At 44.8% G+C, this 15,315-nt stretch overlaps 1 protein-coding gene across 2 annotated transcripts in view; it reads left to right on the top strand.

Annotated features, from left to right (window-relative positions):
- ATP13A1 (ATPase 13A1) overlaps positions 1 to 15,315 on the top strand; it is a 48,489-nt gene that overhangs the window by 9,767 nt on the left and 23,407 nt on the right. For both annotated transcript variants that reach the window (XM_084836429.1, XM_084836428.1), the window contains exons 2-8: positions 360 to 449; positions 1,522 to 1,712; positions 3,745 to 3,817; positions 8,334 to 8,489; positions 10,194 to 10,263; positions 11,303 to 11,409; positions 13,213 to 13,342. In XM_084836429.1, coding sequence (XP_084692555.1) covers positions 360 to 449; positions 1,522 to 1,712; positions 3,745 to 3,817; positions 8,334 to 8,489; positions 10,194 to 10,263; positions 11,303 to 11,409; positions 13,213 to 13,342 — 817 coding nt within the window. The remainder of the gene's footprint in view (positions 1 to 359; positions 450 to 1,521; positions 1,713 to 3,744; positions 3,818 to 8,333; positions 8,490 to 10,193; positions 10,264 to 11,302; positions 11,410 to 13,212; positions 13,343 to 15,315) is intronic.

The following is a 15,315-nucleotide window of genomic DNA, read 5'->3' as shown; positions in this document are numbered from 1 at the left end:
GAAATCCTGGCTGAAATCCCGGAGAGCCATTGCTACCAGTAGGTGTTGACAATACTGGGCTGGATGGACCAAGAGTCTGACACAGTAGAAGGCAGCTTCCTATGTTCATATGAACCTTGCTGATAAGGTAGGGAAAATGCTAACAGTAAGTTAAGCATCAGACCATTTAGTGTGTTCATGTTGTAGGCAGAAATTTTTTGAGCCAAGACCAGTTCATTTGACACAGACAATATCTACCACTCACAACCCTGAAGTGCATCTATCTAACACTGTCCCCTCTTGTGCATTGCCTCCACCAAATATTGCTTGGCCTCATCCAATCTCTAAAGGCTGTTTTCCCAATTGTGTGTGTCCTTCAGGTACGCAGTCCCAGGAAAGCCACATTGGCTAAAGTTGTGCCAACCCCAAATAATGGTTCTGCAGAACTGGTGCTGCTCCACCGAGGTCAGGTAAGAAACTGGGCTACAGTTCTAATCTACACAGTGCTTAGCTACTCCTGTGTGGAAATGTCTAATGTCCCATTGCAATTTATCAGCCAAGACATTGCTTTGGAACACCTTGAGGGAGATAATTAAAAAGCCATAGAAATGTAGACTTTGTGGCCAAAACAAAGTAGGGAGCATGCAGACAATGGCTGCAGCGATAAGCCGCAATTCCAGAGAATCCCAGGTTATTGTTTACAAGCAGTGTGCAAGTGCACGCTGCCCAATCGCTCCCACTCTGTTCTTCCTGCAACTGGGAGCAGCCAAACAAATTGTGGACCCTCCATCAGTGGTTTGTTTATCACAAATGTTTAAACCACATTCTGGCTTGTCTCTCTGCAGACAAGCCAGTCATAAGCCAGCAACAAACGGTTAAGCCTGTGTTCCAGGGAATTCTGGCTTATCAGGATGTCCGAATGTTGCGGTTGTGTTGGATCCAGCATTCCCTTCCATGAAGAGAAGAGCTCCTTCTGTCTGCGGAAGGGACTCCAATCCAGCGGAGGCTTCCGGTGGAGGAGGAGAGAGGGAAAGCGATACAAATTTCCCCTCCCCTCTGCAACCCCTTGTGCCACCTCCCCACACACACATGTATACACATTGTTCCAGAGGGTCCCCATGCCCTCTGGAGTGGGTTGTGGGGGGTGCAGTGAGGCTGCGGAGGAAGGGGGAATTGGTGAAAAGGCTCCTGGCTCTTCCACGGAGAACATGCTCCTTCCAACGGATCATCAGATAGGATCCAAGCTGTAGCTTTTTAGAAGGCTGTGTTGATTCCTGCCTCATGTTACTTCAGGCCTTTTGTTCTACTTTTTTTTGCATTGGGACTTTTATCAGCTTTGCAGCTGCCAGTCATACCTTGTACAATCATGGCTTGACTGCTGGGTTGTGCCTCTTACTGTAGGGTTTTATTGAAGCTTGGCTTTGCCAGTGGAGAGGCTGATGGGTGGACCTATCTCATGGCAGATGGCCCTTCAGACCTGATGGTGGAAGTCTGTAAAATGGCCTCTTGCACAAGGGAGCTTAATTTCTGTATTTCTTCTAGGGGGAGGATGGACAAGAGGTCCTTTCCTTTGAATTTCAAAAAATCAAATATTTCTATGAGATAGACGAGAAGAAAAAATTCCTTCCTGTGGCTTTCCCTGTGGAACAGCCACTGCAATATTATCAGAATGCTCGTGGCTACCAGGAAGACAAAGACATCAAAGCAGCAGAGAAGAAATACGGCACCAACAAGTAAGTGGGCCAGAAAGATGGGCCAGGCTACCGGTGGGCCACATTAAGGGTGAGCTTCTCTAGGAATGGCAGCACCTGACCTCTTAGGTAGTGAATTCCTGTATCCAGGGTTGGTTAATATTAGTTACAAATATTAGTTGGCAGGATTGGAAGTCTAGCATGTCACTAATGTAGTACTAGTTTAAGGGCCCTTTCTGAGATACAGTAGCAAAAGTAGCCATTGGCCAGGCGTGGCATTTAGCACCATGGGTTATGTTCAGGATAGGTGGAGTTGCATCATTGGGTTAATAATTAACTATAGCAAGAGCTGCATGGAACTAGTTTTTCATTTTTGGACAACTCTTGCGGCAGTTGGTTATTAACCTAATGATGCTATACCTCCACAGCTGAGTAGTTTTATTCTAGTTTGGCTACCAAGCATGCAGTAGTATGCATCAATGGGTTTTACTTCTAAGTAGACATAGATAGAAGGAGGGTGTAAACCAGGAGTGGGTAACTTGTGTGTTGTCTCCCCCCCCCCCATGTTTTGACTTACAACTCCCATCATCCCTCACCATGGGTGATGTTGGCTAGAGCTGATGGGTGTTGTAGCCCAAAACAGCTGGTAGGCTACAAGTTGCCCAGCCCTAGTGTAAACCTTCAGACCTCTTTCTGGAAAGTGAAGACCAACCACCAGAAGTTAGGGGTTCATTGCTCAGTGTTACTCATCTTTCCGGGGCACACAACTCTTGCTGATGCTATCTATTGCCTACAGTCATGGAAGTTACTAGATCTGCCCCTGTGCCCCAGACTGAACAACTGCAATGTGTCTCCCCACACATAGGATGAAAGAGTGGGGATTCTAGGGCAAATAGCACCTCTGTTTTTACAAAGAAAGCCACCACCTGCATTCGAGCATTGCCCCCAAGTTTGCCTGTCTACCTTGTTTGGACTTAAGAGCCCAAAGGTGAGGATGCTATTGCCAGGACTGAGCCAGCAAGTGGAAGGAGCTTTACTCCACCCACCCCCATCCTCTCCCCATAGTTCAGGGACAACTCTGCCTGCCACCCCAGAGGGATTGTCTTTTCAGCCGGGGAGACAATTAAGGTTCCAAACACATGCATCAGACCATAGCAGCTTTCCCCAACCTGGTGCCCTCCAGATGTTTTGGACCTCAACTCCCATCAGCCCCTGCCAACATAGCCAGCCATCAGGAATGCTGGGAATTGTAGTCCAAAACAGCTGGAGGACACCAGGTTGCAGAAGGCTGGACTATACACTTTCCATGGTTTATCCTTTCAGTTTAATCCCTCCCTCTGTGCCTTGTGATCCCCATCAGCTCATCCCTTCTTATCCTATGAATTCTTAGGGGCCCTAGGTATACAGGCGTGGGGAGAGAGAGTTCTTCTCCACACCCTTCTTCCACCCACCTTAGTCATCAACCTTGTCATCCTTAAAGGCTTGCTGTGTTAAGGCAAGTTTTTGTTGCCCTGCAAAGTGACAGGTGGATCCAGAAAGACAGAGGAGTGCCCCATTAGCTGAAGAAACAGTGCCCCTCTCTCCCACCTACCTACAGACAGCAACTTTCTTGCCTTGAAAGCTTGACAAGACTTGGGGGCCTCAGAGATTTCAGGAAAGGCAGGAGAGACGATGAAAGCCCAGCTCAATAGCTGTAGCCTTGCTACTTACAAGACAGTGATGTCATAATCATGTCCTCCAATAGGGGAGAGTTTTCAACACAGCTTTACAGTACTTTTTTGTGAACACTACAACGGCTACAATGATTATTCTTTCCCTAGCTATTGACTTTGTAATCGATACAGTTATAGGGCTGACAATAAAATCCGAGGTTTGGGGACAATCCCCATTAGATGATGCTTCAAGCTTTACAGTCCAGTGTTAGGAAGCCCTTTATTTGGAAGACACCTACCCTGCTACATGTTCTCACATAAGGAGAAGTGAAATCTCCAGGACCTTAGGGGTTGCAGCCTGGGCAGGATGGCTCAGCAGAACATGAGTGCCAAAATGAACAAGGGTTCTGCTTTTCCCACAGGGCAGAGATGGTTGTTCCAGAATTCCTTGAGCTTTTCAAAGAGAGAGCAACGGCCCCTTTCTTTGTCTTTCAGGTAAGCGAAAAACGTACACAAATATGCAAGGCCAGCCCTTTGTATGTGTGCAGGTGTCTCTATTTTCTTAAACCCACAAATCTGCGGGCAGAGTCTACAGTTAACATCTGTTGCCTTCCAGTGTATTGTGAATTGCAGGCTCTTGCCTTATGCCAAGGGTGAGCAACCATTTTTTCTGTCAAGGGCTGCATTCCCCCATGGGTAATGTGTCGGGGGCTGCTGGCCTCAGCCCTTGTGGGTGAGGCTGAAGCCAGCAGTGGGCAGGGCCAGAGCACATAGTGGGTGGGTCCCCATTTTCTCTCCTCCCTCTTCCTTCCCACCCAGCAGGCTGCCAGGGAAGGGACAGAACACTCTTGCCAGACATATGAACTGACCACATGCAAAGGGATTTTGTAATCAGGACTGCTTATTGACCAAAGGCAGACATTAACAAGCTAGATCCCATAAATCAGTTGACTGATCTGTACTTGCTAACAGTGTATCAGGTGCATCCCAAAATTTTATCACAGGAGAAATGCAAAGAGACAGTTCATACATTGTTGGCAAGTTCAGGTCAGTCAGTTGTGTTAAGTGCTTATCTCGTTAAAGTCTTCGGTCAGTAGGGGTTATACATATTAAAAGGCTCAGTTCTGTCACTGTGTTTACAGATTCTTTATATGGAACCTTTTTTAAGATAAGGAAGGGCCTTGGTTTTTTTGGGTTCACAGTGTCCCCTGCTGGTTTTGATGGGTTCTTTTGTTTGTAGATCTGCTATTTTGTGTGCTTGCTCCTAATACATTTGGGAGTAAGAGAGCATGTAAAGGAAGGGGGAAAGTACTGCAGGTGGCATGAGGAGATGAGAGGCTGTAAAAATAAATTAAGTGATTAATCTGGCCCTCCAAATCACACGTAAGTACCAAGTTATTTTATAGTTATGTAAATGAGACAGTGCAAAGAAGACCACTGTGGCTGCGTAGTACTGAAGATGAGAGAGATTAGAAACCATTTGAGTCCTGCACAAATGCTGAACACCAAGAGCATTGTGTGTGCATCACTGATGATGTTGACATCAAATGATGACTTCCATGTCCATTTCTCTTAACAAAGCATCTCCTCTAAATTGGGCAGCTAAAGTAAGAATAGATTGTAGAAGAACAAATACTGGTTGTTGGCTCAGATTGTATCCCCTAAGGCAGGAGTGGGCAGAAAGTAGATCTCCAGATGTTTTGGATTTCAACTCCCAGCATGTTGGCAGGGGCTTCTGGGAGTTGAAGTCCAAAACATCTGAAGACCTACCTTTTGCCCACCCCTGCATCTTGCATCTGTAGTTTTACGCATTTTTTTTCTTGTTGGAGTACTACAGTTGGTATTTTTATGTAGTTGAGACCATTTCTTAAAATGAATAATACATTTTGATGATGAAGACTTGCATATGTGAATGGGCACCACAGATCTAACATCACCTTGCATTCAGCACTTTTCTGTGGAGTCATATTCTGCTGCCATTCTTGAAGTCCAGAGAAAACAAGCAAAGGTAACATGCATATATGAGCCAGCTTCTGGTTTCACTTCAGTCTTTATTAAGGAAGGTAGTACTTAATGTAGTTCCCCATCCCCTCTCACTTCAGGTACCCCTTTCAGTGGCCGGAAGTGAAGCTTGGGCATCTGAGGTTCAAAAAGAAATGTTAAGGTTCTAAATACATTCAGAAGTGTAAGGTTAGATAATCTCCAAGGATATTGGGAGTGGGTACATGAAACAGCAGGCCGAGAAATGAAAAAGCTACCAAATCTGGAGTCTCACTCTGGACATTATGGGCTTGCATGGAATTTAGTGTATTTTTATTTATTTTAAATGATTTTTAGGCCACCTTTCAGGGTAAAACCCTCTCAAGGCGATGTGCAAGATAAAAATACATAAACATGCCAAAAGCAAATAGTAATGCAATAAATAAATATTCAGTAAAATACTGTAAGAACAGGTAACACCAACTCTGACATCTCTGCATGTTTGAAAGACCAGGCATGCTATTGTTGATGATGCCACTTGCCTAGAGATGAAACAAAGTTAATCTAAAACCCCAGATTATCTTGGTAGTGCTTCAGTTGCTTTACCATGCAGCTTCTAAGATGGAAAAGAGTTATGAGGCTCTTGCCTCTGACCATGCAAGCTGATTTCAGTGATTGAAAACCAAGGGTAATCTTCAGTTCCCAGAAGTTGGTTCATTTCCTGCTTTCATCATTTGCATTAAGCTAATGTGTTTTCTTGAAGTTTTACTGTATGTACAAAACACCAGATGTTTATGTGCATAACGAACCCTCCATCACACTTTTATCGCCCATTCAGGTGTGCCTGGAGCAGAGATAAAAAATTTCCAGAAATTTTGAGGCCATGGAAAAAAACATTTATTTTTTTCGGGGGGAAACGGACACTTTGGAAAAATTGAAAAATAAGCAGTACTTATTTTTAGCACACTTTACAGGTCTTAAGTCACTTTGTTGCATTAAGACAGCCTTCCCCAACCTGGTGCCCTCCAGATACTTTGATTTTCAGCTCCCATCAGCTTCAAGCAGCATGGCCAATGGTGAGGAATGCTGGGCATTGTAGTCCAAAACATCTGGTGGGCACCAGGTTGGAGAGGGCTGCTTTGGGAATATAAAGCAACCTTTCTTTTCCAGAAGTTATTTTATGTATAACTTGGTTTACTCATAAAATTATCATTATATTTTAAAACTTTTAAAAGTAAACTCAGTAAATTTGTAATTATTGTCTGAATAAACTATACTTTTAAATTTAATGTAACAAACATGATAAGTTTATGAGCAAACCAAGTTATGCACAACATATTTGAGGTTCCTATTTAATGTCTGACCAGAGGTCAGCAAGTAGTCCTACATCAGCAAATAATCCCTGAAACATCTGAATCATCCTAGAAGCCAGAGGAAGCAGGAAGAACTGGAGGCAGAGGAAGACTGGTGTACAGAAGCTGTTCCTGTTTGTAAAAAAAAAATAGGGAAAATTCTAAACTGTTTGTGAGGCGGAGCTTAGGGAAATCTGATCTGATGGAAAAGCTGTTGAGATTTTATTTAGCCAGGAAAGACTCAGTTTAGGAATGGTATGCAATCATATTTAATTTAGGAACCTTGGAGCAGTCTCAACCTATTATTTCAAGACTGACATTTCATTCACTTGTAAATAAATTCTGTTAATGAACATCTTACTTCTTGATCATTTTGAAAAGTTGTGTCTAGTGGTAGTGTCAATCCCATGCCTATGCCATAGGAACCAGACTACTGACTTCCTTTTAGATAGAGGAGTGCTGTTCCATTGCATCTGGTAGCAATAGCTGGATAACCTACAATGTATTTTTCACATGTGGGTTTTAGATAGAACCACATTAATTGACTGCTACAGCATCTAACCAGAACTAGCCCAGAAAGACAGGACTCTATAGAACAAAATCCAAACTGTCAAGAATCCACAATGGTGACCCTACTTGTATGTTGGGAAACTGAACATAAATGTCTATCAGTAAAAAATATACTTTAGATCAATAATTTTAATAAGGAATGAAAGAAATAACTATGCTGGGAATCTTACAGAGAGGATTTTTAAAAATTCCCCCCTGGCTTCATTATTTCCAGACATTTTACATTTCCAGTCTTTGTACAAGTGTTCTCATTACATAGTTTTTAGAAAGCATCTTTGGGGGAGTAAAGGCTGGATAACAATATATAAACACTTTGTCTTAAATTCTAAAAGAAAATATTTCAAAATCCAAAGCTGTTCAATTTTTCCACTTTTTCAGAAAAAAACAAAAATGGTCCTTGGGGAAAAAGAAGGGGAGGGGGAAATTCCCCCCTGAATTTTTCCAGTTTTTTCCTGGGCCTTCATATCTCTAGCCTGGGGTGTCTGATGAGTCTAGCATGGGGTAAACAACTTGGTGTCCTTCACATAATGTTGGACTACAATTCTCATAATCCCCGACCATTGCCCAGCCTGGCTGGGGATATGGGAGTTGTAGTCCACAATATCAGGTGGCCTACTCTCTTACAATGAAGGGTTTGCATTAGGCTGGTGGAACTCTTGCCTTATTTTCTTTAGACATCTGACACACACCTCCCTGCCATATATCAAACAGCTTTTGAAGCTCCACTTCATTAGAAAAGCAATTTTTAATGCCACATGAGTGACTGCTGTTCAAGAAAAGCAAATCTAAAATCCACTTAGGTGCATGAAACTTAGTTTCATGTATCCAGGACACCATCTCAATAATCTTTACAACAATCCTTCAAGGTGGGCCAGTATCATTTTATTCTCGTATTGCAGATGAAGAACCGAGACAGAGAGAGAGTAGCTTGCCCAAGGCTACCTCGTTGACTTCATGGCCAAGATGGTACTCAAATCAGAGGCTTCCCACCTTGTGCCTTTAGCCACTAGCAGATCTTTGTTATAGGCTCTAAAGTGGTCATGCCTAAGTCTCCCAAAGAAACTGACCTTATCATTTGTACTAAAGTGATTTGTTTCTGCTTCTCACAGGTGTTCTGTGTAGGACTGTGGTGTCTGGATGAATATTGGTATTACAGTGTCTTCACCCTTTCCATGCTGGTGGCTTTTGAAGCATCTCTCGTCCAGCAGCAAATGAGGAACATGTCAGAGATCCGGAAGATGGGCAACAAACCCTACATGATCCAGGTATGCAGAGGTGGGAGATGCTGAGAGGTGCAGTAACACATTGAGGCTGTGGTACTCCCTGCTCCCCCCCCCCCATTCTGAAGCCATTCTGGTGGGGCCCACGGCTTCTAGAATGCTGAAAGCCCTGTCGCTTGGGTGACGCTATCAATAGACAGCAGAGTGCTCTGGACAGGGTAGAGGGAGTAAAGGCAGTTGGTGGAGAGGGGAGCGGTCATGAGGAATGGCCTGAGGCTCTTGGGGTGAAATTGGGGAGTGCCTCAGCTCAAGACTGGAGGTAGGGTAGGGGGTTTACCTGGTCACCTGGCTCCTTCTCGTCTGCCTTTTAATGGGTGTGCTATTACCAGTGACTCCCAAGCCCATGAGGCTTTCTTCCCTTGCAGCATTCCCCCAGGCTTCATGCCCTGTGCCATCTCCCCTGGTATTGCAAGATCCGTCAGTCTGGTGAGAATGCGTTATCACCCCTGCTAACCCTGGGAATGCTGTAGCAGCCACTCACAAGCAGTGGCCCAGCACTTCACTGGAGCATCTATGGCAGTTATTCCAAACGGCTTGAGTTCCAGTCAGCATTTACACCTTCTCTCACCAAAGGCCTGTACAGGTGCCCCCTCCCCCCAGAGGCATTAACCCCAACATGTGGGGGTGGGAGAGGGACTTGCAGCAGCCAACATGCATACAGCTGGCCTCTGTTGGAAACTGAATGCTGGGCTTTGACAGAGATGTCAAGTCTGATCCAGCAAAACTGTCCTTCCCTTCAGCTCCTTCCTTCCCTCCATGGCCTGACTGCTTTTGGTAGACCTGGCCAGGAAGAGGCAGTTAAGAATTATAGGCCCAGTCTGGTGACATTCAGAAATGGTGCCGAACATCTGATACAGACAAGAAGGACATCTTTGGGGGGCTTTAAAAGGCAGGGATCCTCCCTCGAGAAGTGAACCACCAGTCTTGTGGAATGCCCTCAACAGCAAGAAGGTGTTTAGCAGCACTTCCAGAACTTTCTTTGCACTGACATTCCTTCAGCCCAGCAGCCTCTTGCAACTCTGATTCTCGTGATGGCACAGTGGGAACTGCTCCATATGTGCTTGTTGTTCAGTGAGCAGCTAGTTCAGGGGTAAAATGATACGATTGAGAGGCACAAAAAATGTCCCAGCAGCAAAGAGGTACCTGCCTTGCCCTTCTAATGTTGATTGATTGATTGATTGATTGATTGATTGCATCTCTATACTGCCCAATAGCCGAAGCTCTCTAGGCAATTCACAAAAATTAAAACCACAAGTACAGCATAAAAACAATATAAAATATAAAAGCTTAAAACTACAGTATAACGTACAACCAGAATAAAATCCAGCAGCAATGCAGAGATTTAAAACACAGTAACAAATTTAAAACAATAGAGCTGACAGATTAAAATGCTAAAATTCCTGGGAAAATAAAATGGTATTCACCTGGTGCCGAAAAGAGTACAGTGTAGGAAGTTAATCTTCTGGACGGCTTTTACCTGACCAGGCCCAAGTTGCCTTGTAAGAACTGACACTTTTATGTAAACTTGTGATGAGAGATCATTGGTCCTATAATTTCCATTAAGCAGTTCTTTAGGCAGAGCTGTCAGAAATGTCGGGATATGGGGAAGTCAGATAGTGGGCTGCTTCTCCATCTCCCCACCTCCCCAGGTTCCTAAGTGCCACCTTCCTATCTCTCTTCATCTTGCAGGTTTACAGAAACAGGAAGTGGCGACCAGTTTCCAGTGATGAGATAATTCCAGGGGACATTGTGTCAGTCGGTAATTGGGCTTCCTTCTTTATTGCAAACAGGAATTTCTAAAATCATCTAGCTGTTCTTACTTGGGGCAGGGTGCAGCCTTGCCCATTTCCTATCTTCAGGCATCCCTCAAGTATCCGTGAAGATGCCAGGTGCTGGCTGAGAGTCAGGGCAGGAAGGAGTCTGCCGATATCTCCGGGGCCAGATGGTCCAACTTGATAACGGTTAGAGTCAACTGGGTCAGGCTGTGAGGTCTGTACATGAAGAGTTTTTTGCTTCCGATGTGAAATATTTTAAGGAGTGGGACAGAGGAGGCAAAGGCGTACCTTGTATGTCCGGTATCAAAAAGGTGCATTTCTGGCCGTTCTTCTGGAATATCCTTCCTTGCTAGGCCAGAGAAGAGGGGCATGAGAGTTGCAGTGTGCTTTTGGGACGCTGTGGGAGAGAACCCAAGAAAGTAAAATGTCCCTGCAAAATAGAGGGTCACCACATTGGCACCTAGAGAGGGGCACTCAGGCCACAAAACTGGTAGCATTGCACTGACTAGAAAGGGTGAATTGCTGAGCATTTTTCCTCCTGGTTTGGTCATGGCAAACTGGAAACAGCTGGTTTGTGGGAGCAAAGAGGAGCTTGTGAAGCTCTTTGCAACAGGAGTATTAAACCTCTTTCAACCCAAGAACTGAATTCCATTTCAGAAGAGCTCTTGGGAGCCACATTACAGTGGTGGGTGGGTCTGAAGGCAAAATGGATGGGATCCAAAATACCCACTGGTTTAGGTTAAACTTCTTACTGCCTGTAACTAAGGCTTCAGAAAGACATTTCAACCTTTTAGAATGCAAGGAGAAAACACAAAAGCCAGGAAAGCACTGAACGATCAGTGGTTGGGGGGAAAGGGAGCAGGGGAAGGGGACGTGGCCATCTGGGGAACCTCGGTGGGCCAGATTTGGCCTGTAGGCCTAAAGTTCATCGCCCCTGCTTTGCAACGTCTGTCCTTTGAGAAGCCCTAACAACGGCCGCCACTTACCACAAGGCCTTTCTGAGCATCCCACCCTCGATTCCAGGCCGCTCTCCCCATGAGAACCTCGTGCCATGTGATGTGCTGCTGCTGCGAGGAAGATGCATTGTGGATGAAGCCATGTTGACTGGAGAATCAGTGCCTCAGATGAAGGTTTGCCTGGCGATTGCTGCCATTTGTTCACCAGCTCTTTAGTGTCAGCAGGGCACCGGGTGTTGTACGAATGGCACAAGTGACACTGAAAACCCAGAGGATGGCGGGGAAAGAAGAGTAATGCGTGTGGACTTAAGGATACAGAGGGGAGGCTGTTGCAGGCTTAGCGGATGATGTGGCAGAAAACACGGTAGAAGAGAAGGGTGTGGGGGAGAAAGAAGACTAACAGCCAGTTACTTGTATCTGGTGGAGAGTGTAAAACAGGGCTGGGCAGCTTGTAGCCCTCCAGATGTTGTTGGACTGTATCCCCATCAGCCCTTGCAAGCATAATCAATGCTGAGGCATCATGGGAGTTGCAATCCAACAACATCTGGAGGGCCACAAATTGCCCAGCCCTGTTGTAAAAAATGAAAGCAAAGGAAGATGACTGAGGAGGTACCATCAGGTATAGGGAAGTCAGCCTTTGAGTAATGAGGACTAGAAACTTGAAGTCAGTGGGAGAAAAAGAGATGCGTACTCCCTTGTGCAGAGGGAGGGATTGTCATAGCAACTGGGGCAGAAAACAAATTCATGGAAGATAAGTCAACTGCTGCTAGTGAAATGGAACCAAAAGGTTCAGAGGCAGCAGATGTCTGGGCATCAGGGTGCTGGTGGTGGTGATGGGGGAAGCAAGATGGGCATAACCCCTCCTAGTTGTTGTGAGCATCCCAGTGTACCTGGCTGGCTGCTGCTGAACTAGATGGTTACACTCACCACTGTCCATGGCATCTAAAGCCTACTTCTCACTGAAGTAGCAAATGTGTGAGCGGGCTATACCACTCCAGACTGCAGGTGGGAGCACACACATTGAAATGTTCCTCCATGCCACCCCTTTAAAAAATCCCTCCACATAGGAAACCAGATGTTTGGGAGAAGAGCTCTAGCCTAGCCTTCTCCCTTACAGGTCAATTGCAGGAAAGGGTGGGGAGGTGAAAGAGGAAGGGAGGGGTGGGGGCCTCCACATGTACTCGGAATGGCACAGCTCAGACACAGTTTTCCCACCTCAGTGAGAGCTAGACAGCGATCTGAGCCACTGGCAGGAAACTACTCTGTAATGGCTTCTGAACTCTCTTTGATAAGCAGTGCCTTCTCCAGTATTTCAGATCCAGATACCCTTGTATGTCCATTACTTATGGAGGGGTGGCCACCTCCCCTCACATTGGTTTCCCACATAGCTAACACTTACTGATTTCTCCCCATACCCTCCAGATTCCTCAATTCCAAAGGCTAGAGGCAAGTAGCATGGTGTTAAACAACAGCAACAGATAAAATGATCCAGTTATAAAATCAGAACACAACCATGCTTAACGACAGTCATACCAGCTTCATCGAGGTCCTGCATTTCTTCCAGAGCCCTGCATTTCTTCCAGAGATGCTCAGGCTTGGGGTCATCTCCAGGGGAAGGCCTAAATGTATTGCTGCTTCTACCTGGAATGAACAATGTGCACACTATACTATACACATAGTCCAGGGTGCACACTTTTCCCTAAAGCATAACACAGAAAGCAGCCCTGATTTGTGTACCTGATGTGTTTCCTACACCTGAAGGGTCAGCCCCAGATCTTTGGTCCCTAGTTTTTAGATCCCCTCATGCCAAAAATACTATGCATGATGCTTTCTCCTGTGTGGGCAAGGATACAGAGATAAAGTAGCTCTACAGTAGAGCAGATCTGGGTGCTTGCTTGCTTGCCTTATGTTGGCAGGATAATTTGGGCATCCATTAGCCATCTATTAGCGGTGCCCCAATGCTGCTTTCTCTCGCAGGAGCCAGTTGAGGAGCTGGACCCAGAACATGTCCTGGACATGCAATTGGATTCCAGATTGCATGTCATCTTTGGAGGAACAAAAGTCGTGCAGCACATCCCCCCGCAGAAAGCCAGCACAGGCCTGAAACGTATGTACCTGCCTGGCTAGTGTGACTTGATTGTGGAGAAGCCCTTATATGCTGAGAGCCCTTTCTGAGGACTCTTTAAATTGGGATTTCATCATTCTTTAGCAGAATTCTTTAGCAGATACTTGATTGCTAATGTGAGCTTGGCATATGCAGCCAGAGTATGAGACAGAGAGGGCCTAGTGCTGCCAGATCTGGGTGCCTAAGGCAGCCCTTCGAACTGCTTTATTGAGATCATGAGGGTCAAGACGTATACACAGCTTCCCATTCTTTTTTTCTGTAAGAAGGCTGCTCACCCAATTTGTGGTGCCTGTAACTTTAGTTATCACTCCTGCACTCTTCATCTGGCACAAAGTGTCCTTCAGCCTATCAAGTATTGCAAAAGACACCTTCCAACATCCATGAATAACAGGAACAATTGTTGGATCAATATGTATGTGGTGAGAGCCTTCAAACTCACCCAAACCTTCAAAAACATCAGAGTACCTAGCAAGCAGCCATTCCTGCATCAAAGGTTCAGCTGTAAGTACATCATCAACCCCATGGTCCAAATCCAAAGTCTTGCAGGCTGATCTGCCCAGTAATGGAATTGCTGAACAATCTGTTACATAAAACAGTCATCTGGTTTCTCCCTTCAGAGTGTGACATTCAAGAACAATAGTCCCCTTGGGCTGTATGTGTGTCCCACCATAAGCCACAAGAGTTACATCATTTTTGGTTAGTACTTCCTTGCCAGGTAACCCACAAAATATATTGAATGGCAATACATTTGCCTCGGCTCCTGTATCTAATTTAAACTTTACTGAAAATTCTTGTATAATTATATACCTTGTATAATTATATCACTAACTAGGGAGGTAGTGGGCTCTCCCATACTGGAGGCATTCAAGAAAAGGCTGGACAGCCACCTGTCAGGGATGCTCTGACTTGGATTCCTGCACTGAGCAGGGAGTTGGACTCGATGGTCTTGAAGGCCCCTTCAAGCCCTATTATTCTATGATTCTATGATATCAACATACCATCCAGCACTTTGGTTTGTATCTAAACCATTAGTCTCTTGTGGTAATTTTCCTATCAACAAACCACTTACATCGAACTCATGAGTCTGATATCTTTGTTGTCCTTTATCAAGAGTTAATGATGTAGCTTTACATAATCTGGCATAATGTTTTTTTCATGCCACATTTATTACGTCTTTCCAATTGCTGGATGTTTTTAAGGCTTGTGTACTACACCACAAAAGGGACACTTGTTATCTCTAGTCTATATAGGGGCATTTGTAGTCTGTATAGGGGCACTTATAGGTGCACTTGTTATCTCTTGTCTGGTTTTATCTACGTTCAAATTGTGACTTTTTGGCTCCAAGAACTTGAACTGGAATCTCTTCACGATTCTTGTCAGTCACATATACATCATACAACTCCTTGGAGGAAATTGCCATAGTCTGCAGTTGAGTTCTTGTTACCTCAGCCACCTGACATATTTCAACTGCTTTCTCAAGAAGATCAGTTTCCTTCAAAAGTCTTTCTTTAGTCTCTCCTCCTTCACACTGAACACAATCTTATCTCTCACCGTATCATTAGCTGCACACCCAAATTCACAGGTGCCAGCTTTAAGTTTAAGTTCAGTAACAAATTCTTCAATGGTTTCTCCTTGCCTCTGTGAATAGCTCCAAAAGGAATATTGTTCAAACACCAGGTTCTTACAAGGAGTGCAGTATATTCTAAATTGTTTGAAAACTTCTGCTATATCTTTTGGCCCTTCGTCAGGAAAAACAAAAATATTATATACCATCAAAGCCTCTTCTCCCACACAGTGGAGCAGAATAGCTACTTGCTGTTTCTTGGAAAGATTATCAAGTCCTGCTGCAGTAAAATATAAATTAAAAGCTTGTTCCCAGCGATTGCACTTCTCAGCCAAATTACGTCACAAAGCAAGTGAAGGTGGAGGCTGGAACAAATCCAAATCTTCAATTA

Source organism: Heloderma suspectum, chromosome 2 (assembly GCF_057233095.1).
Source record: "Heloderma suspectum isolate Gila_16-S chromosome 2, 16-S_ref, whole genome shotgun sequence".
Classification (NCBI taxonomy): Eukaryota; Metazoa; Chordata; class Lepidosauria; order Squamata; family Helodermatidae; genus Heloderma; species Heloderma suspectum.
The sequence above is the reverse complement of the archived record's forward strand: the minus strand, read 5'-3'. Positions and strand labels throughout refer to the sequence as shown.